Source organism: Danio rerio, chromosome 7 (genome assembly GCF_049306965.1).
Source record: "Danio rerio strain Tuebingen ecotype United States chromosome 7, GRCz12tu, whole genome shotgun sequence".
NCBI classification, from domain to species: Eukaryota; Metazoa; Chordata; class Actinopteri; order Cypriniformes; family Danionidae; genus Danio; species Danio rerio.
In genome coordinates, this window is record NC_133182.1 from 16,493,624 (window position 1) to 16,517,500 (window position 23,877).

Below are 23,877 nucleotides of genomic sequence, written 5' to 3' on the forward strand. Positions count from 1 at the left end.
AACCGCCACCTATTCCAGCATATGTTTTATGTATGAGTTCCAGCTGCAACTGAAAAACACCCATACACGCTCATTCATACACACAAACACACCAATTGGTCAATGGCCAATTTAAATAATCCAATTCACCGATAGAGCATGTCTTTGGACTGTGGGGGAAAACGGAGCACCCAGACAAAACCCACACAAACACTGGGAGAACATGCAAACTCCAAACAGCAACCAGCAACTTTCTTGACTGAGCCACCATGCCGCCCTTGTAACAACATAAAATAAGTCTGAATTGTAAAGGTATAGGCAAAGTAAACTACAAGACAGATTATTTTCAAATAACGCATATTATGATTTTTATTTTTAATGATTATGATTTAAGTTGTTCCTCAAGAGTGGATGTGATTTTAGATGCATATAAAATGTTTTAACAATCATAGAATATTTACATTCCACAAAAGCTCCTTAATGCTGTATAAAGGTGCTTTTGATAATATAAGGGGGTCTTTTAAGAACTATACTGTTTTCCTACACTGTAAAAATGCTGGGTTCCAAACAATCGGTTTGTGTTGAAACAACATGAAGGAAATAAGTTAACACTAGTTTTTACGAGTTTAAATAGATTGAACACAAAACAAAAATAAAAAAACATCAAGATTTTTTTTTGTTTCAGCTTATTTTGTTTTAAGTAGTTTAAACAATAGCAAATGTAATTTTTTGAGTGTCCACTTAAAAAAATGCTGGGTTCCACACAACCGATTTGTGTTGAGACAACATGAGGGAATTAACCTAATTTATTTGTTTTACAAATTTAAGTGGATTATTAATGTTTGAGTTGTCCCCCCCCCTCTTCAAAAAACCCCTCAATTTTGTTGTTTCAGCTCATTTTAAATTAGTATAGTTTGATCAAACAGCAAACATTGTTTTTGTTTTTTGATTTTTTGAGTGTATACTTTTTTTAAAAAATGCAGGGTTCTACACAGTTTCTTCATGTTGTCCCAACACAAATTAAGTTAATTTAATCGCTTTTTACAAATTTAAGTAGATTCAGCATACAACAATTAAGTTATGCCCCCCAAAAAGTCAAGAATTGTGTTGATTCAGCTTATTTTAAATGAGTAGTTTAAACAGGCTGCAAAAATAACCATTTCCCCGAAAGCAACCTTTGGAACCTATTTTATGGAATCCTAAAAACATGTCAAATAAATAAATAATAGCTTATTAATTTTATATATAGCTAATTAATGTTTTCCTTAAAGCATTCTGTGAAAGTTGTCCATTACAATGCACAAAACATTTAGTATTAATTAATGCTTTATCAAGTGAAGGAAATTGCATGGTTAGCAATTTAAAAAACTATACGTATTTCTAATTAATATTAGAGTGTGTGGTATAATGGAGATCCATTTAAATGGTTGATCATGAGTTAATTACAAAATAATTATAGGCTAATTATTATGCCTCAAATTACTTTTTAAGAAAAAGTGTGTGTTTGTGTGTGTGTGTGTGTGTGTGTGTTTGTGTGTGTGTGTGTGTGTGTGTGTGTGTGTGCAGTATAGTATGCTTTTTCTATTTTTTAAAGCAATATCTCACCCAAAAAAATAAACCTCCATAATAATTTGTTAATTTGTTTGATTTTTTTTAAACATAGAAGCAGATATTTTGAAGAATGTTAAAAATCGGCAGTCCACTTCAGACTTTTTTTGTACTATGGATGTCAATGGCTACCAATTTCTACCATTTTACAAAATGAGAAAATGATGAGAAAATGTTCATTTTGGGTGAACTATATCTTTAAAGGCGGCACAGTGGCTCAGTGGTCAGCATTGTCACCTCACAGTAAAACGTCGCTGGTTTGAGTCCCAGCTGTGTGGAGTTTGCATGTTCTCCCCGTGTTTGTGTTGGTTTCCTCTGGGTACTCTGGTTTCCCCAGAAATCCAAAGACATGCGGTACAGGTGAATTGAAAAAACTAAATTGACTGTAGTGTATGTGTGTGACTGAGTCTTTATTGGTGTTTCCCAGTACTGGGTTGCAGCTGGAAGGGCATCTGCTGAGTAACATAGTTGTCGGTTCATTCTGCTGTGGTAGACTATGAAATAGAGATTAAGCCGAATCAAAATGAATGAATGAAGATAAGCCTATTGGTTCCTATTCATTCTATCAGTCAAACTTTAATATAGTTTTTAATTGACAGAGCTCAGTATCTCTCTTTGTGAATGTATTTTTGACAAAGTCATTCAGAATCAGATTAATATGACTCCTTTTCTCTTTAGATTCAGCATATAGATTAGGTTAATCTTGAGGTGGTCTTGACTTCCCATGTGCACAGTTATAATGGTTATTTTGTCGTATGTTGTGTTAATGAGTGAGGGAATCATCATAACAACTGCATTTTTTTAAACCAGACAAACAAAAATGCTTTTGAACTTGAGAAGAACTTGGTGGGGGGAGAGGAGAAGAGAAGCTCTTGAAACCTTATTGCAGCTTTGGGAGGCCTTGACATTCTTTATTTTCAAGTCCATAGCAAATGGCCTTCAAATATTGATTTTGATGTCTGGGCAAATTGCCCAGAGTTATGTGTGTCCCCTTTTATCAAACCAGCACAGCCCACACAAAACTCCATTCCACATAAAATGGATCGCCGGGCTGATTATGGTGAAGTATGAATGAAGAGGGATGATACATCAGCCAGGCAGGATACAGATGCGCACAAACACTAAGCCGAGACCGATCGAGTTTCGTGTGCATGCGCGTATGTCTGTTTGCTTATTGGTTTGTTTGTTTACATGAGACCCTCATGAATAAAAACCAAATCCATTGCGATGATAACTGGTTTTATTTATTTATTTTTTTTATGTATGGCTCAAGATTTTCACCTGCATTCTGTTTGAAATCTACCCAACATAGTTTAATGTACAGTTAAAGTCAGAATTATTAGCCCAATTTTTTTCCCCTGATTTCTGTTTTACGGAAAGATTTCAACACATTTCTAAACATAATAGTTTTAATAACTCATTTCTAAAAACTGATTTATTTAGTCTTCGCCATGATGACAGTACATAATATTTTACTAGATAGTTTTCAAGATGAATATTCAAGATAGTATTCAGCTTAAAGTGACATTTAAAGCCTTAACTAGGTCAGACTCCACGATTTTCAAAGTAGTCATGTCACAGATGTTTTCACACTGCATGACTATCTGTGGGGGGGGGGGGGGGGGGGGTTCTGTCGGTGCAGTGTTTACACTGTAGGATGGATCGGTCACAGAGGGTTTCACATGACTTTACAATAGAAAGAATCAAGACAAACTTTGTCTTGGTCCACAAACTACATCTCTCAACCAAACACATGCTATAAGTGACATGGAAACAACACAAGGTCACGACACATACTATATCTCTTGTTGTTATTAAATAATGGAAAAGAAGTCTTTAGTGGGATGGAAAATGTACTTATTTTGTTCACCTGGCTTTTGAAGGGAATTAGCAATTTCTCTCAAACTTGTTTCTTTTTCGACCCAGTTGTGATATTTCTCAGATGACACGTCAAACTGACATGGGTGCTCCTGCCAAATTTCCACTAGTTTTTCCTACGTTTCTTGGGTCCAAATACACCGAAAAATAAGAGCTCTTAACTCACCCAACCTCCCGGTGGCCTGCAGATACCCAGACTAGTGGCTGCTGCTCTCTCATTAGCTGTAGGGGATCGCCATTGTTATTTTTCATCAGAACACATTTCACACGGCATGATTTTGAATCAAAGACAGCTCCAGATATTTAGCATGCCAAATATGTCACAGGTGTTGGCGACTCATTGGTAATTTTTATTTATTTATTTATTTATTTTTATTTAAAGCTTTACAATGACAGAACAGTCATCATATACAATAATAAAGCCGTCCATTTTACAATCGTCCAGTAATTCAAGTCTTTTGTAAACAGTAAAAAAATAAAAAATAAATAAATAAAATAGTCTTTCAGATTACATTTTTGAGAGTTGTGATTTGTTACTCGCGTGAACGAGCACTGTGATTTCGAGCATTTGTCAGCGATTTCCCGAAATTTGTTGCCAAGTCAAAATAGTGGCTAAATTAATGCAGTCTGAACTTGGCATTAGAGTAATTAGGCAAGTCATTGTATAATGATGGTGTAATGTGAAGTGACGCTGACAACAGGGGTGCGGATCCAAACGCAGGTCAGGCAAGCAACGGTCAACTCAGGGGCAAACAGATGTATACAGGCAAATCCAGATTCGTAGTCAAAATAACAGGCAAGTTGTCAGAAGGCAGGCAGCAAACAGGTATAAACAATAAAACAAACAAAACAAAGCGAGGGTCAAAACTGGCAAGGCAAGAGAAATGCATTGTAATGTCACAGAAATGGATAACAAGGCTTAGCAACAATGTGTGTGTGTGCTGTCTTTATTGTCCTTGTAATCATTCTATAAGCAGCATCAGCTCAGTGAGTCTAATTAATGGAGACCTAGAGCAGGTGTGTGTGAAGTGCATGACTGGATTTTGTAGTCCATAAAATGGCGGATTTGTAGTTCTATGTGATCTGTGTGTTTACCAGCGATCTGCACAGGCTAGATCGCTGGTGATCGTGACAGATGGTTTGTTCTGTAGACAAAAAAAAATTTATTGCCTTAGAGGACTAATAATATTGATCTTAAAATGGGTTTTTAAAAAAGTAAAAACTGCTTTCATTCTAGCCGAAATAAAACAGATAAGACTTTTTCCAGAAGAAAAAATATTATAGGAACTACTGTGAAAATGTCTTGTTCTGTTAAACATCTTTTGGGCAATATTTGAAAAAGAAAGAGAGAAAATTGTAGGGTGACCACTAAATATTTAACTAATATTTAAACTGCAAGCACATCCACCAATTAATATCAAGCATATTGTACAAGAATAAAACCAGTATGGCAAGTTCAAAGTGTGGCAACCCACCATTTTTTAGCTCATTAGTTCACGAGGTCCACATGCTCACGTAAGAGCACTAAACACACTGGAGACAGATGGAGACAAAAGCTCAGCATCGTGCCTGCAGACATCTTTAACCCCTCTGTACTGCCATTACATACTAATGAGATTACATGAACTCGGCTGCTTTTGGGAGGATTAGAGGAGTCAATGTCTGCTACAGAAAACTAATATGGTTTTGTTACAGTACACAGGTTGAGCTCAGAGACGTAATGAATTGCAAATACTCAAATCAGTGGAATGGAGTAGTTTTTTACTCAGAAAATGTACTATATTACACTGTAAGAAATATCGGTTTCCATAATTTGTGATTCACAAGTGTTTTCTGTTTATTAATGGTTGTAAGTTGCATTGTGGGACCTTGATCTCTGCTCTGTCGACTTTTGATGTTGACAATTCAGCTCCAAATTGAAGAAAGTGACTTTATTCACATTTAGCAGTTTGAAATAATATAATATACAACCCCGAATCAGAACAAGGTGGGACAGTAAGGAAGGTGCAAATAAAAAAAGAGAGTAGTGATTTCCAAATTTGCATTGACTTGTATTTCATTGCAGGCGATATGAACACAAAATATTCCTGTTTTGTCTGGTCAACTTCATTACATATGTAAATATACATCCTTTCCTTTCATTCAGACATGCAACACAATCTAAAAAAAAAGTTGGCACATTAGCAAATTAAGGCTAGTAATCAGGTGAATTGGTTAAATAATGATGTTATTTGAAACAGGTGATGTCAATAGGTGATTTACAAAAGGAGCCTCCAAGAAAGGTCTAGTCCAATGACTCTAAAAAATATGGACGACGCAACAGCCCCTTTTCCCATTGAACGCCTTGAGGGCAAAACGCCTGCTTGACGGGCACAAACTGTCGCAAAAGACTGCTGAAATTGGAGCCTTGACATGCGCAGAAGGACTGTCTGATGGAGCCAGAGGAGGAGCCGAAAAAATGAGCGGAGTCGAGCTTCCAACCAAACGCTTTATGCAAAATCAACCACGCCCCCCGAACTTCTCAGCATGCGTTTGCTGTCATATCAACACAAATGGATGTAATAACGTTAACAAATATGAGGGTTTTATATATTTAATCGCGCAAGCTCCGGGCCGCAGCGCACATATCCTACTCGCGCCGTCGCGGGCTGATTCCGGCTTGCATGCGGCAGCGCCGGCTCGCTCGGCCACCGCATCTGGCTCGATTGACTCGGGCTGGAATCGGACGGGCAGTGAGTCCAGGCATCCGGAGTAGGTCCAGCAGAGGTAGTCAGTCTGAGCTCAGAGGGGTAAGTCTCCGGCAGGCTAGAATCTAGCTGGAACTGGCTCGAGTGTATTTTGCTATCTGGGTGGTTGGGCGTGTATCAGCAAACTAATAACGCCCGAAAAAAGCCCTGACCTTAGCGAATAAACAGTGTTCCACCAGGATCATGTATGTCAGAAACTGTAGTTTACTGCTGAACTCATTTTGTCATGGTAAAATAACACAGAAATCGAAAAATAACACTTCAGTCTTCTGCCGAAGCTCAGACGCGCTGCTTTGAGAAACTGTCAATCACAGCTGTCAATCACGATGACACGCCCAGCATTAAATTACTGCTAAAAACAAACTGTTTACAAAAATGAAGATCTGCACCTATTTCAGCACAGTAACCAGTGCCTTAATCGACCAGAACCATCTTTCGGGACATTTTATTGCAAGTGTAATACATTTTTTTATTTGGGTTCAAGTCTCCTTCATTAACACGGAGGAGGCGGGCTTTATGACTTGTACTGCAGCCAGCCCCCAGGGGGCGATCTAACTGCCGAGACCTTTACTCAAACGCAGGCTTGTGGCACACTTGGTCTAGTCCTTTAGGAGCAAAGATGGGCAGAGGATCGCCAGTTTGCCAACAAATATGTGAGAAAAAATACTGGAATATTTAAAAGCAATGTTCCTCAAAGAAAGATAGCAAGACACTTGGATATTTCACCTTAACAGTGCATAACATTGTTAAAAGATTCAAGGAATCTTGAGGGATTTTAGTTCCTACAGGACAAGGGAGCAAGCCAAACAATCGTGATCTCCAATCTCTCAGGTGCCACTGCATCAAGAAGAGTCATTCATCCATAAGCAATATCACAACATGCACTCAGGACTATTTTGGCAAACTTTTGTCAACTACCACAATATGTAGTTACATACACAAATGCCAGTTAAAACTGTACTGTGCCAAAAGGAAGACCTATGTTAACAGTGTCCAGAAGCGCTGTCAACTTCTCTTGGTTCAGTGACATCTGGGATGTACCATCACACAGTGGAAATGTGTACTGTGGTCAGATGAATCAGTATTTCAGGTATTTTTGGGGAGAAATGGACACTGTGTGCTCCGAACCAAAGAAGAAAAGTACCATCCAGACTGTCACCAGCAACAATTCCAAAATCTAGGGTTGTGTCAGTGCCCTTAGCAAAGGTAACCTGCACTTGTGATGGCACCAATAATGCTGAAAAGTACAAAGAGATTTTAGAGCACAAGATGCTGCTTTTTTCCAGGGATGCACATGCACATTTTAACAAGACCATGCAAAACCACATTCTGCACACATTACAAAGTCCTGGCTGAGAAGGAAGAGGATACAGCTACTGACTGGTCTGCCTGCAGTCCCGACCTGTCTCTAATAAAGAATTTGTGGCGCATTTTGAAGCTCAAAGTCAGACAACGAAGACCCTGTAGACCCTTGACCCTCCATAAGTGTCATGAATCTGGTTTGTTGATTGTCAATCTTTTCCCTTCTGTGTTTCTCCTACCAGCTGTCAGCGCTTGCAATCAGCGCGAGCGCTGATCAGCAGTCACCTGTTCTCGCTTTGTCATTATTGACACTCCTATATCTACCTCCCTTATTTCTCCCTCTGTTGTTAGATTATTGTTACTCTGTGCGTTTGCTATCCGTTTGTTAGTCTTTACCAATATCAGATCTCATCATCATTTGTCTCGTCTCGTCTGGTTGTCGATCATCCCTCCTGTATTCATCGTTTCATGTTGTGAGTGCCGCAGCTTGCTTACTCACCTGTTGACTGTGCTCTGACCATCAGCACCCGGTGGTCAGTGGTTCCCGCATCGCTGTGGTGGGCACGGACCGATCGGCTCTCTCCCTCTCTCGGCCCCGGCCCTGGGTGTTTCCTTTTGAGTTTGCTTTGAAGAACCGGATCTGTGTGTTTCATCTGAATTACTGACAGACTGCCTTTGTTGAACTTGTTATTAAAAATTTAAGTTGAACTGCACAAACCTCTCTATTGATTCTGTTCTGTGACTATAAGACTTGTTTTCAGGAAGAATGGGACAAAATAACACCTAAAACACTTCATCACTTGGTGTCTGCAGTCCCTAAACATCTTTTAAGTTTTTGAGAAGGAATGGCAACATAACAAAGGGGTACTAAATGTTTTACTCTTCCAACTTTTTTGAAATGTGTTGCAAGAACCAAAATTGGATTACATGTTTATTTAAAAACAACCAAAAAAAAACAAACTGTAAAAACCAGTAGAAACATGTTAAATAAAGTTTGTAGTATTGTCTGCAATATAACACAAGTCAAAGTAAATGTAGATATCACTACTTTCTGTTTTATTTGCGTTTCCCATACTGTCCCATCTTTTTCTAATTTTGGGTTTTAAAATTGTAAAGTAATTGTACTTTTTAGTTACTCTTTCCACTACTGATTGTGCTGCATTGATCCATACTTGGTGATACGGCTGCTTCACTAAGGCTCTCATAAATCCGTAATACTTCTATTCTTTATTACAAAAGGGCCTTGACTGCGAAGATATTTTTCACAATGGTTTGAACACCGGGTCGCATACATTACTGTTAATGAGGCTGGAGAACAATGTAAATACATCAATCTCGTCAATGTAATTATGTTCTCCCGGCCCTGGAATAAAAAAGGGAGAGATTACATGGAGCCCCTGCTGATTAAATTAATTATGCTAATAAACTGGTGGTCTCCCATAGGTATTAATGAGCTGTATGTATGTGAAGGAACTACTGCTCTTACTCCAACTGTGAAAACGACCTCATAAACAGGTTTTTTTGAAGATGTCTATAATTCAACAACCTTCACAAATTCAACTCAAAATCCATTAATTTAAACAGTAATACATATTAAATTTACATAAGAACACAGACAGAGATGGATGGAAGGATTGATGGATGATGGATGGATGGATGGATGGTTGGATGGATAGATGGACAATTTGGATGGAAAGACAGACATAAATTAATTGATGGATGGATGGATGGATGGATGGATGGATGGATGGATGGACAGATGGGATGGACAGACAGAGAAAAATTAATTAATAAATAGATGGATGGATGGATGGACGGACAAAGCAATGATAGACGGATAATTAGACAGAAAGATGGATAGATGAACAAAAGGAATGATAGATGGATGGACATATAGATAGACATATGGATGGACATATAGATAGACATATGGACAAATGAACAGATGGATTGACAAATAAATGAATGGGTGGATTGATAGACAGATGCATGGATGGAAAAACAAATGAGCGGATACACTGAAAACCCTAATAAGTTGACTGAGCTAAATTAATTGAGTAAACTCGTTGCCTCAATTTAATTGAGTAATGGAAACTCCCAAAACTTGCATGTATGAGTTTATTTAACTTGCCGGTTTTGTAGACTGAATACTTGAATTGTTCAGTTCACCAAACTTAGTGCTAAGTTTGGCAAACTGAATAAGGAAGCCCTTAGGCTGATCTTAAAGGCAAGGTTTACCAACTAGGACTTCACAATACAAACAGTTTGAAGTAGCTCCAAGGAACCATACTTCCCTCTACCACAACTAAATCTCTTCTTCATTCATCCACTCACCTATTATACATTCCAGGTGTCTGACCAGCGCCCTCTAGTGCCCTGTAGTTCCATTAAAACAGTACACTGTAAAAAATTTCCAGGTTTTCACAACAAGTTACTGTAATTTTTCACAGTAAATTACATTAGTATCCCTTCACAGTATTTAACTGAAAAATTCACAGTAATATGTTGTATTCAGAATTTTATTGTGAAATAACGGCAGGTAGCATGATTACAGCAAATTACTGTGAAAAGGGCTATATCTTTTGCACGTTAGTTATAGAAATTCAAACCTTTTTTTAACTCAACGTAGAAATTAATACAAATTAACTTTTAACTGATAATAACAGAATGTTATAGCCCACAAAACGATTTGGTAACCAACATCTTTTTGGTTGTACTGCACCATTATTTAATTTTATACAGTTAACATAGAATAGGAAATAATATTTAATGAAAATAACTGTGTGCTTAGCCAAAACATAATAAACTGGAATAAAAAGTAATTAATTAATGAAACCAAAGACTGTTAAACAGCCAACAATTATTTCAATGTCAGGGTAAATGTCTGCTTTAGACGGTTTCATGAGTATTGGGCACCTGTCATCGCCTGGAGGTCACTAATCTCAGAATTATATTTATTTATTTATTTATTTATTTATTTTTAATCTATATAAATAAACCACAGATTAGAGTTTTAAACAACTACATTCTAGCATGAAAAACAGTTAAAACTTCATTTTCGGACGCATATAGAGCCATCGAAGACGGGGCAATTGTCCCAATGTCTAGCCTGAAGACAGGCGCCTCTCGGCGGATACATGAGTAATGAGCGCCGTTACCGCCTGTAGGTCATAGATCTCCGCTACCGGCAAAACACACTTAAAATTACACACAATCTTTACTAAAAATCCACAGATTTGAGTTTTGAAGAACTACATTCTCGCATGAAAAAGTGTTAAAACTTTATTTCATTACATATTACAAGCAATATAATATTATGTGCCTTCTCATCCACCATTACAGCTTGATGCAGCTTGGTGCGAAATGAATCCTGGGAGGAAAAAATAATAATTCTCAATACACTCAAAACAAACTTTTTTTGTTATTCTTATTGTTAAAGTCAGAGATACGTAATATTTTGAATGGCGAAGAAAAGAATTAACTTTATATTTCAATCAATCTATCACTTTTGCACTGCTTCGGTTCAGGACTCGTGTGACATTGAATCAGATTCAGATATTTTATCAGACGTGTTCATAAGCTCATAGTCATCAACATGCAATTCGTGTACAAGCAGTACACGAACCAAGCAATATGATGAAATATTAATGAATTATATGTCTGCGTTTTACAATATTATACAAAAAAGGAATGCGTTTCAGGCGAATTCGACTCTTTACTGTTCACTTAAAGGAGCCGATTCATTGAACAGAACTGACTCGACTCGACCGCAAACAAGCGCAATCACCACAGACAACGCCTCCGTCGTCTCTTCACCCAACGGATTCATCCTCGGTAAGTGTTAAAATGTGACTTTTGTCCGTTAAATGATTGTTGTATGTGTATTTCTGTATAGTGCATGTCATTTAACAGGAATTTACCGAGTACTTTAGTTGTACTCGCAAGTACATGGTTTAAGCGTGCCTTTATTTAAAACAAGAAATTAACGACGCCAGATGGTGATTGTAGTGTTTTCTGAGGTATTAGCATAACGTTAACGTTAGTTCCTGAAAAAAAGAAAGGGAATTTTCTTTAAATAACTTCTTGTTAACTTTATTTTCTTTTTCAGTACAAGACTGAAGTAAATGTGAAATGACTAACGTTATAACGTTAAGGTAAGCTCTGGCCTTCACTTAAGTTAACGTTACGGTTAGTCACCATCATTTACGTTAATTTTGTTCACTGTAACGTTAACGTTGAGTTAGTTAAATAAACTAAACTCATTATGAAACAAGTCTTAACTGTTTTATTAAATTAGGCTTATAATACAATTTAATTGTATTCTTTTAAATTAACACTAACACAGTACATATTGTATTTCTCACTGGTGTTAATGCAGTGCTAACATTTACTAATGAGAACTAATTGTATATTGTCACTAACTGTAGATTTTATTTTTTGGTGTTCAGGTGTACCTGATAATAGCTAAAGTGTGAGGTGAGTGTAAATTCTGAGCACACAAATATAACCTAAATTCATTATCACAATCTAAACAAACTCTTTTTCTTCTTCCAGAAATTCCACCAGTACCTCCAGTCGTAGTAAATATTAGACAAAGATTTTTTTAAACTATAGTTTTTATTTTTATTAGCAATTTTACTGGGCATGTGTGTTTGTTTGCTTGGTTTTTAATAGGCAGAGCATGAAATGTCAACTTTGTTTCTACAAACAAATGTAATTATTCACAAACATCTCTAATTTAGTCTTTCTTTCCCCAGCAGTGCAACATCAAACAAACAGTCTTATTCCTTGGAGGGTCGAGTGGTCATGGGACCTCACCTGGATTTCACAACTGACTTTGGATCTGGTCTGAAAATGAAGTATGCTGAAGTTGCCTTTTGCACTCTGGAATTTAAGGTAATGTCTACAATAAATATTGTAACTGAGGGCTTGTTTTGGGGGGTTAAACAAGGAATGTATAGGAGCACAAGTCATGACTCCCCTTGTCCCCTTGTTATAAAGGGCCGTGTTGCAGACTCAATTTGTTTGTCTGTGCTGGAGACCAGAGGGGAAGCTGTCTTTAAAAGGATGGGGCTCTTATACCATATGTGAAGTTACCTATTCAGGTGAGTGGATTACATGCAAGTTATTGCAAATGCATAAATAGTGGGAAGTTTTTACTGGGCAGCACAAATTAAGTGAAACTCAAAAAACGTTGAAAAATATTTGGAATATTTGCAAAAAACCTGATTGAAATTAATACAACACAAGTGCTGTATCACTTCAATCAAGTTTTTTTTTTGCTAAATTTTCCTAATATTTAAATCATGAAAAATTAGCTTGATGCAAGAAACATCCTGCCAGTATTCAAGAGCAAGTGTTGTGATGCATGTGTTAACTTTGCAATAAGTGTGAACCCAGCATTAGATTATAGTCTGTAAACAGAAGGTGTAAATCAAATCAACTGTTTTAAAATGCTCTGCCTAGGTCATTAAAATCACTATTTGTTGTTGGACTGTTCTTGAATGTGTGTTTGTGATGGAAATGTTTTTCAGATGTTTTTGTTTAAATGATTGCAGTTTGACTGAGTTACAGTATTGTCAGCATGTTCAAACTGAGCTAACAGTAATTTTGCTAGTAGTGTTGTATGAAGCTAACTGTTTGTCTGCCCTTTTGCTTATAGGTGCTTTTTGGGCACCAGTTTGGAGATGGAAAACAGACGAAGTCAAAGAAGCAGAGAAGACAAATCAACCAGCAAGTGTGTAAAATTATCAGGAAAATGATTGACCTTGAATAGACGACTGCCTAATTTAGCAAGAAGTTTTGTCTCTCTCTCTCTCATGTGTGTGTGTATATATATATATATATATATATATATATATATATATATATATATATATATATAATATGAGACAGAGAGAGAGCGCACTCTGAAGCACTGCTTTTTATATGTATGCAACATATGATGTCAGATTTTTTTTATTAATATGTTATTATAGTATTTTTTGAGGCTTCACCTTCACCTTTTGAAAGTTTTCTGAAATGTTTACACAGATGTCATTAAGCTGTTAAATAAATCTGTAAAATGTATGTGTGTTTGTTTTTATTTTGATTTTAGAGTCTTCTCAGATCACCCAAAAATGAAGATTCTGTCATCATTTACGCATCCTCAGGTTGTTTGAACACAAAGGGGAATATTTGATATTTTTATTCCTGTGTTTAACAAAAAGAAAATAAATTTTAACAGAGCTGGAACAACCTGAGGGTGAGTAAATCAAGATAGAATTTTCATTTTTGTGTGACCTAAATTTGCTTTGAAATTTTACAGCACCAAACTGTTAAATTACAGTAATCCGGGATATAACTGTAACTTTACAGTTAAATCAGGTATTTAAACTGCAACCTACTGCTAAATCACAGTAATCCTTCTGCAAATTCACAGTAAAATATAGTTAATTCTACAAGATAATTCTGTGAAATCACAGTAACGGACTTTATTATCTACTGTAAAGTTACAATATGTGGTTGTAATTTCACAATAATTTAATGTGACAAAACCACAGTAAATTACTGTGAACTACCTCACAATAATTTACTGTGAATTTACATACAGTAATTTACTGTGAAAGTAATGCAATTATTAGCCAGTAATTTACTGTGAATTTAAGGTCAAATTTTTTACAGTGTACTATATATATATATATATATATATATATATATATATATATATATATATATATATATATATATATATATATATATATATAGTACTGTTTTAATATATATATTATATATATATATTATATATATATATATATATATATATATATATATATATATATATATATATATATATATATATATATATATATATATAATGTATGTGTGTGTGTGTAATAATTTACTATAAAATATTTTAAAATAAATTTTAAATGAAAAAATAAGTAGCCATTTATACACATTATGATGAATAAATATGTCTGAAGCCATGTTTTCTGATTTAAAAAAAGATCTTGTACAAAAAAGGTTGCACAAATTAGAATTTAACAGTCACGACTACATTTGTGAAAATGAATTATATTTTTCCAAAGGATTAATTATGATTTTGAGCTCACTACACTTGAAATCTTAAGTTTTTGCATTTTCATGGTACATAAGTTAAATTAACTCATATTTTTAAGTGATACCACCAAAATGCTAAATTTTAAGTTATGTTCAGTCAACTTTACTTAATTGTTTAAGTAAAGACAACATTAGGGTTTTCAGTGTATGTGTATGGTTGGATTAATGGATGGAAGGATGAACGGATGGACAGACACAGATAAATGGATGAACAGATAGATTGGAATATGGACAAATGGACGCACAGACAGACAGACTTATAAAAGGATCGATGGATGGCAAACAGACAGAAATAGATGAATGGATAAATGGACAGACAGATAAATTAATTAATAGATAGACAAAGAAATGATAGACGGGTAGATTGACGGGCGGACATATGAATAGATGGACAAAAGTAATTACAAATTAATGGATAGATGTACAGTTGGATAAACATAAGGAAGGATGGATGGACGGACAGACAGGGAGATATGTGGATGAACAGATAGATGGAGTATGGACAAATGGACACAGACAGACAGATACATTAAGTGATGGATGGATGGATGGATGGATGGATGGATGGATGGATGGATGGATGGATGGATGGATGCCAAAGAGACAAAGATGGATTGATGAATAGACAAATAAATTAATTGATAGAAGGATGGATAGATAGACAAAAGGATGATAGACAGATGGATATATAAAAGGAATGATAGATGGATATATGTCAACCAAATGGACAGATGGATAAATAGATAGATGAATTGGTGGATTGATGGATGGACAGGCACATTAACGAATGGATGGACTAATAAATAGATGGAAAAACAGATGGATGGATGGATGGATGGATGGATGGATGGATGGATGGATGGATGGATGGATGGATGGATGGATGGATGGATGGGTTAATGGATCGACAGAACGATGGATCGATGGATGAACAGACAGGTAAATTCATTGAAGGATGTATGGAGAAAGGAATGATAGACAGATGAATGAACAAACATGGATAGATGGACAAAAGTAATACAATAAATAGATTTATGGTTGAATAAATGGATGAAGGGATGAATAGATGGACAGACAGGTAGATATATGGATAGACAGATAGATTGGCGTATGAACATATGGACATAGACAGACAGATATGTAAATGGATGGATGGATGGCAAAGAGACAAAGATGGATGGACAGACAAATAAATGAATTGATAAATGGATGGCTAGATGGACAAAAGGATGATAGACAGATGGATGGATGGACAGATGGATATATGTCAATTAAACGGACAGATGTACAGATAAATAAACAAATAGATGAATGGGTGGACTGATGGACAGACAAATGGATGGATGGATGGATGGATGGGTGAATTGATGGACAGCAGAAAAGCGGGATGGGTGGATGTATAGATCAATAGAAAAACAGATAAATGTACAGATGGATGAGTGGATAGACCGATGGAGGGATGAACATATGGACAAACGGACACAGAGACAGATAAATTGATGGACAGACAGATACATAAATGGATGGATAGATGGCAAAAAGACAGACAGACAGGCAGGCAGACAGACAGACAGAAAAACAGACAGACATGCATGCATGCATGCAGGCAGGCAGGCAGACTGATAGATAGACAGACAGACAGACAGACAGACAGACAGACAGACAGACAGACAGACAGACAGACAGACAGACAGACAGACAGACAGACAGATAGATAGATAGATAGATAGATAGATAGATAGATAGATAGATAGATAGATAGATAGATAGATAGATAGATAGATAGATAGATACTGTGTAATTTCTCTGTCCCTGGTTCAATTCCAGATGATTGTGGTTTGGAAGCAGTTGTTCACAGGAGTGTGAAGTGATGGATCTCCTCAGGCTTTGATTGATCTGTGGAAACATAATCAATAGTTCTGTTCTCCCAACAAATGCTGTGAGCGGCTTTTCCTAACTGAGGGGCTTCTATTAGTAACTGACAGGATTTGCTGCCATCTTGTGGTCACTATAGGCCCTGTTTCTTGGAATTAACGTTTAAATCAGGCAAACATCAGGCTAGATACTTTTCAAATAGGTCTTAGTTAAAAAAAATTCTATTTTAACGAATCTTATAGGTGAAAAAACTGACTAAAAAGCTTTCAGAAATAAGTTTGTTAAACTCCCAGGGCTGTATAATCTCAATTCAACTGGATGCAATCTCAGACACATGCACTCAATAGATCAGGTTATGTCCCTGTGAGGGGTAGGGTTAGGGTCGAAGTTAAGTGTGTGCAATAAAAGCATTGTCTCAGCTTGCATCTGTACCCGGTCTGCTAAAGCTTTACAACATGTTGCCACATAAACTTGGTCAGTGTGAGATTGCCCTGACCAGCTTTTTTTTTCCCTCCCAACAGTCAATATGTTTTTTGTATATCCCACTATGACTAAAATCACCCAAAAAACCAACAACTGTATTTTCTTTTTGTCCTCTAACATTGACAATGCAAATGCATATGTAGTAATTTATGCATATGAGTGATGCATATGTAAATATATGCAAATATAGTGTATATAGGTCTATATCTTATACAAAATGTGTGTATATGCAGATTGAATAATGCTGCATATAGTTTTTTTACATTAAATGCTGAATAAACACAGACCTGCATTAGGGCTGCCTTAAATTAGCTGTGTAAAGACGGCTATAGATTCATAAATAATGTAAATATGGGTTAAATGTGAAAGATTAAAACGGATAAAAAGAAAGTGCAGTTGTAATAAATTAAATGGAAGCACATTTATTCTATTTTTATCATACATTTAATTTGTATTTAAATGTATGATTTATTGTCTATCATACATTTTACTGTGCAGAAGACTCCCCTTAAAATGCCAGTCACTGTAAAAAGAAATAAGGTTTTTATACCAAACCTCTTGTTTGACATATTTTAATCAAGCTGTATTTTAATTTAGTTAGGATGACTCAGCCTACTGTTTTACACTCACTGGCCACTTTATTAGGTACACCTTACTAGAACCAGGTTGGATAGAGATTTTGCTCCATATTGACATGATAGCATCATGCAGTTGCTGCAGATTTGTCGGCTGCATATCCATGATGTGAATCTCCCATTCCAACACATCCCAAAGGTGCTCTATTGTATTGGGATCTGGTGACTGTTGAGGCCATTTGAGTACAGTGAACTCATTGTCATGTTCAAGAAACCAGTATGAGATGATTTGTGATTTATGACATGGTGCGTGTTCTTGCTAGAAGTAGCCATCAGAGGGCACCATTACACCACCTGCAGCCTGAACCGTTGATGCAAGGCAGGATGGATCCATGCTTTTATGTTGTTGACGCCAAATACTGACCCTACTAGCCGAATGTTGCAGCAGAAATCAATACTCATCAGACCGGGCAACGTTTTTCCAATCTTCTATTGTCCATATTTAGTAAACTTGTGCTAATTGTAGCCTTAATTTCCTGTTTTTAGCTGACAGGAGTGACACTGGTGTGGTCTTCTGCTGCTGTAGCCCATCTGCCTCAAGGTTAGACGTGTTGTGTGTTCAGAGATGCTCTTCTGCATGCCTTGGGTGGCAACGAGTTACTGTTGCCTTTCTATCATCTTGAACCAGTCTGGCCATGTTCAAGTAGGACATGAACATATATACATTATGTTTGCATACATTTTACATATGCATCATTCAAACATTACTGCATATGCATTCGCATTGTCAATGTTGGAGGACAAAATAAAAAAATACACTTTTTTGCTGTAATTTTAGGCATATGATTACATATTATATTGTTTAAGAAAGGGCTATTATGGATCAAATGTATTATCAATATTATTATATTTGCATGTACTCCCCGTGTTGGTGTAGGTTACCTCCAGGTGCTCCGGTTTCCACCACAAGTCCAAGACAGGCACTATAGGTGAATTGGGTAAGCTAAATTGTCTGTAGTGTGTGTGTGAATGAAAGTGTATGTGTGTTTCCCAGTGATGGGTTGCAGCTGGAAGGGCATCTGCTGCGTAAAACATATGCTGGATAAGTTGGTGGTTCATTCGTCTATAGTGTTCCCTGATTAATAAAGGGAGTAAGCCAAAAACAAAATGAATTATTATTATTAATATTAATATTATTATTATTATTATGAAATGGTCAGAATAATTAGTTGAAGAACCTCACCTGGATATTATGTGAATTCTGTGTATAAAATCACATTTATTTAATTTAGAATCCAAAAACCACAAAAGCTCTGGTGTTTCAATAACAGCAAAATAGTTAATTTTTTTATGACATGTGCCTTTAGTAGGCTATCCGTAATGTTAAAGGGTTAGTAAAAATAAGGTCAACCTCATTAAACGTCTACAAACATTGTATTTGCATGATACATGTACAAACAATGCCCATTATTGTTAGCTCTGCATAAAGCTGCAATGCTTCGAATAGATGTGTTACTTCACAAATTTAAACAATGGCTAAAAGGAATCTCATTCACATTTATGTGGCTTTCACATTGTGAAACTGAACTGGAACAGCAAGTTGAACAGGTATGTAACGCACACACAGCGTGAATTTGATGTAAAGATAATCTGCATTTCTTTTTGTATGAGTATGACTCCTGGCCAGGGGGACAGTGATGAATATTTAGAAATATTCCTACAATATCTGGCTTGAAACGTGTGCTAAAATAAATGCAGATTATCATTATTATTTTAGTTTTTCTCAGTGACTTTCATAGTAACTTTTTTGTCCCACAATTGTAAGTTGATGGGTATCAGCATTCTTCAAAATATCTTCTTTTGTGATCAACAGATGAATCAAACCGTTTAAAACCATGTGAGGGAGAATAAATGAATTATGGGTGTATTATCCATTTAATTTGAAATCTTAGTTTTTAATTTATATAGTTTACACAAAAACTAAAATGTACACACTGTTTAATCACCCTCCATTGGATTCAAGCATTTTAATCTATTAACCATTAACATTCATAGTAAGGAAAACAATTACTATGGAACAAATATTTAGAAGTATTCCCATTATATCTGGCTTGAAGCGTGTGCTCATATAAATGCAGATTATCGTTATTACTTTAGTTTTTCTCAGTGACTTCCATAGTAACTTTTTTGTCCTACAATGGCAGTCGGTGGGTATCAGCATTCTTCAAATTATCTTCTTTTAAGATCAGCAGAAAAATGAAACTTATAGAAGTTTAAAACCATGTGAGGAAGAATAAACATTTTTTTTGGGTGTACTATCCATTTAATTTGAAATATTAGTTTATTATTTCTATAGTTTCAACCAAAAAAATAAAAAATAAATGTACACACTACTGAATCACCCTCAATTGGATTCAAACCTTTTAGTTTTATTTATTAATCATTAACATCCATAGTAGGAAAACAAATACTATGAAACAAATATTCCCAATATATCTGACTAGAAGAAGCGTGTGCTAAAATAAATGCAAATTATCTTTATTATTCAATTATTTTTTCAGTGACTTCCATAGTAACTTTTTTTGTCCTACAATTGTAAGTCGATGGGTATCAGCATTCTTCAAAATATCTTCTTTTGTGATCAACAGAAGAAAGAAACTCATAGAAGTTTAAAATGTGAGGAAGAATAAATGAATGGGTGTATTATCCATTTAATTTGAAATATTAGTTTTAAATTGATATAGTTTTCACAAAAACAGAAATGTACACACTGTTTAATCACCCTCCATTGTTTTAAAACCTATTAATATATTAACCATTAACATTCATAGTATGAAAAACAATTACTATGGAAAAATATTTAGAAATATTCCTACAATATCTGGCTTGAATCGTGTGCTAAAATAAATGCAGATTATCGTTATTATTTTAGTTTTTCTTAGTGACTTCCATCGTAACCTTTTTGACCTACAGTGGAAGTTGATGGGTATCAGCATTCTTCAAACAATCTTCTTTTAAGATCAACAGAAAAATGAAACGTATAGAAGTTTAAAACCATGTGAGAAAGAAAAAATGAGGTTATTAGAGTTTTTGGGTGTATTATTCATTTAATTTGAAATATTGGCTTTTTATTCATATAGTTTACACCAAAATAAAAACGTGCACACTGTTTATTCCCCCTCCATTGGATTCAACCTTTCTGTTTTATTTTTCTATTGAACACAAATAAAAAAACGCAGATATTCTAAAGAAAGCTAAACAATTATTGCCCATTAACATTCATAGTAGGAAACACAAATACTATGGAAGAAATTTTTAGAAATATTCCCAGTATGTCTGGTTAGAAGAAGCGTGTGCTAAAATCCTTAGCTCCAGGAAATCAGGAAATCTCATGAAATCTCATGAATGTTCATGTGTATGTGAAACCGAAAATCTAGAATAAATTAATCATCTGGACATAAATCATAAATAAATGCAGATTATCATTAGCATTCGCGCTTGAGTGCAAGTATGTCAGGAAATGCAAATAAGGTAACCCTCAGCGTCACTGAGACGAAGCGGCCAATCAGAACGCAGACTTTTTTGTCACTCGTATCCAGGAAGTGGAAGATGCACCGACCGCACACCCGACTTCAGTTTCTGTCAGAGTAAATCTTGATGGTAAATCACGGATAACCTCGTACAGAAGTGATGGACTGGTCAGAAGGAGACGGAGTAAGGGGGAAAATCATTTATGTGCTCTTTTGTTTTGTCTTTTAATGGATTTATAAGACCGGTTAAGCTAACTTAGCATCTATTGCTAACTGATCACCTGTGTGTAACGTTACGTTTATTAATGGGGGTCTAAATCCTGTTTTTAGATCACTGGACGATTCAGAGTTTAAACCATCACTAGAACAAACAATTTGTTTACCTGAAGCATACACTAAATTATATTTCTGACAATTGTGCTCTCAAATTAATAATTGCTAAATTTAAAGTGTCATACTCCAAGACAAACACGTAACTTAATTGTAATTAAAATACCTATCTGACATAAAGCCTGTTACCTGCTAGTCTTGAAAATATTTAATTTTACTCTCTTATGGACACAGCCATGTTGAAACCACATGACTAGCCTTATCATATTCTGTCCTCAGGTTTGATAGTTTATGAGTTGAACACACTTGAATGTAACGTTACTTCTGTATGCCCATAGCCAGTCTATTAAAATGGGTGGTTCTTTTTTTTCTCAAAAAGTGGACCTTTTCGCAGTCATTCGCCTCATTTTCTATTAATAATTATGAGGTCTAAGTTACAATCTAATTATGAGGTTCAAATGCTGCATTTTAGTGACCTTTTAAGCACTAAATTTAGCTTGTTGGATGGTTGTCATTAGCCCACTTTTTGATGCAACAAAAATATTTCCGACAAGTGCTTACCATACTAGTTTATGTTTACTAAAAATTGTTTTAATTTACAAATGTGCATTAGGTGTTACAGTTTTAAAAGTAATGTAATGAGATTAGGCATGGGACGATAACCGTTTTCAAGGTATACCACGGTTTGAAAAAGGTTCCTTAGGTATGTGTAAGTTTTTTTTATTTACATTTTTTTGTGGTTGTTTTTTTAGGACAACAATATCTCCAGCAGGAAAAAAAACCATATATATATATATATATATATATATATATATATATATATATATATATATATATATATATGTATATGTATATATATATATATATATATATATATATATATATATATATATATATATATGTATATATATATATATATATATATATATATATATATGTATATATGTATATATGTATATGGGTCAATGACGTGACGCTCATTTTTTTGTGTCCATGTCTTTTAAATAAATTCAAGTAGGTTACAGTTTCAAAATAAATAAGCAAATTACTTGCATACATTCTCTATTTTGAGGACCAAGTTTAATTTTTTGGTTTTAATCCATTTTAAGAAAATTTTTAGGGGATTATTGCAAGAATGTCAATGTGGTGTAACCAAAAAAAATTGGTACCAAATAGTTTACCTTGTTTAAAAAATGTGAAAGCCTCAATGAAACATTGTATCGGCTAGTCTGGCATAATTTTACATTAGACATATTTAATAGTAAATAAAGGTAAATATAGCACAATTGTTTTAAATATTATAATTCATTTGGGGAATTTTTTCTGTCACCTCAAATTTCTGAAATGTCAAGATGGTGTAACCACCATTTATTGAGCCATTTTGTTAATATTGTGCACAAGACAGTTAGACAGGAAATTGAATCACAGAGAAGAACTCTTGATAAGACTAATTACTGCATGCAAAGGTTAGTAACTCTTTTTAAAATGTGAGATACTTTGACCTTTTTAAGGTATGGTCAGCTATTCTTAGATATGCATGTCAAATGGTAAGACCCCAGAAATGCACTGATAATTGTTCATAATTATAAAAATAAGTATTATATTTAAAAGTTAAATTTGAAATATTCCCACCAAGCCCATGTGCTTACATAGATGTTATTGATAATGCCTGTCAAATTTCATTTTAAGTTGAAATGTCAAGGGGTGTAACTGGTTACACCATTTGACTCATATAGCAGGAGTCTTTCTGTCAGGGGTCAATTTAGTCAAATATCATTAGTTCATGATGCTGATCAAAAATGCGACATAAATTAAACTACTATTTGTGTTCATAGTGTAGATTATTTATTTATTTTTGTTTGAGAAATAGGTGCTTAATCCACAACCTTACTATTAAAGCTCTGTAAACATAGGATAAAATTATTTTACTGCACAACATGAATGTTTTTTTTTTTTTGTTTATGTTAATCCATGTTTATATTCACACAATATAATGTACACACTCTCTCATTCACACACACATTCATACACTACAGTCAATTTAGTTTTTCTAATTCACCTATACCGCAAGTCTTTGGACTGTGGGGGAAACTGGAGCTCCCAGAGGAAACCCATGTCAACTCCACACAGTAAGCCATCCTGGTCCATCTTGGACTCAAACCAGCAACCTTCTTGCTGTGAGACAACTGTGCTAACCACATTAGCCACTGTATCACCCTCCTTTGAAATGTTGTAAGTATTTTTTTTCTTTTTGAGAAAGTCTTATTTCTTTTAGTTTGGATAGAATAAAAGCAGTTTTTAAAATGTTTAAGCAGTTTTTAAGGTCAATATTGTTAGCCTTCTTAAATACAGAACAAACCACAGTTACCCAATGACTTGGCCAATAGATCTTACTTGCCTAATTAACCTAATTACATTTTTAAATGTCACTTTAGGCTGAATACTAATGTCTTACAAATTATCTAGTCA

The 23,877-nt window shown here is 35.1% G+C and overlaps 1 protein-coding gene and 2 long non-coding RNA genes across 4 annotated transcripts in view; 2 read left to right on the forward strand and 1 right to left on the reverse strand.

Moving 5' to 3' along the window:
* Positions 1-23,877, reverse strand: part of LOC141375331 (uncharacterized) — a 314,549-nt gene that overhangs the window by 84,058 nt on the left and 206,614 nt on the right. The gene's annotated exons all lie outside the window — the stretch shown is intronic.
* LOC141375436 (uncharacterized) lies at positions 11,284-13,581 on the forward strand. Its single transcript, XR_012383489.1, has 7 exons — positions 11,284-11,348; positions 11,623-11,668; positions 11,963-11,990; positions 12,069-12,094; positions 12,272-12,410; positions 12,516-12,619; positions 13,177-13,581. It is a non-coding gene; the product is annotated as an uncharacterized lncRNA (long non-coding RNA).
* zdhhc13 (zDHHC palmitoyltransferase 13) overlaps positions 21,136-23,877 on the forward strand; it is a 42,763-nt gene continuing 40,021 nt past the window's right edge. Inside the window, exon 1 of one of the 2 annotated variants that reach the window (XR_012382399.1) lies at positions 21,136-21,262. Coding sequence is in view for 1 of the 2 variants with exons in the window: in NM_001008650.3 (NP_001008650.2) it covers positions 21,239-21,262 (24 nt within the window). In the remaining variant the exon portion in view is untranslated. 2 annotated transcript variants of the gene reach the window in all.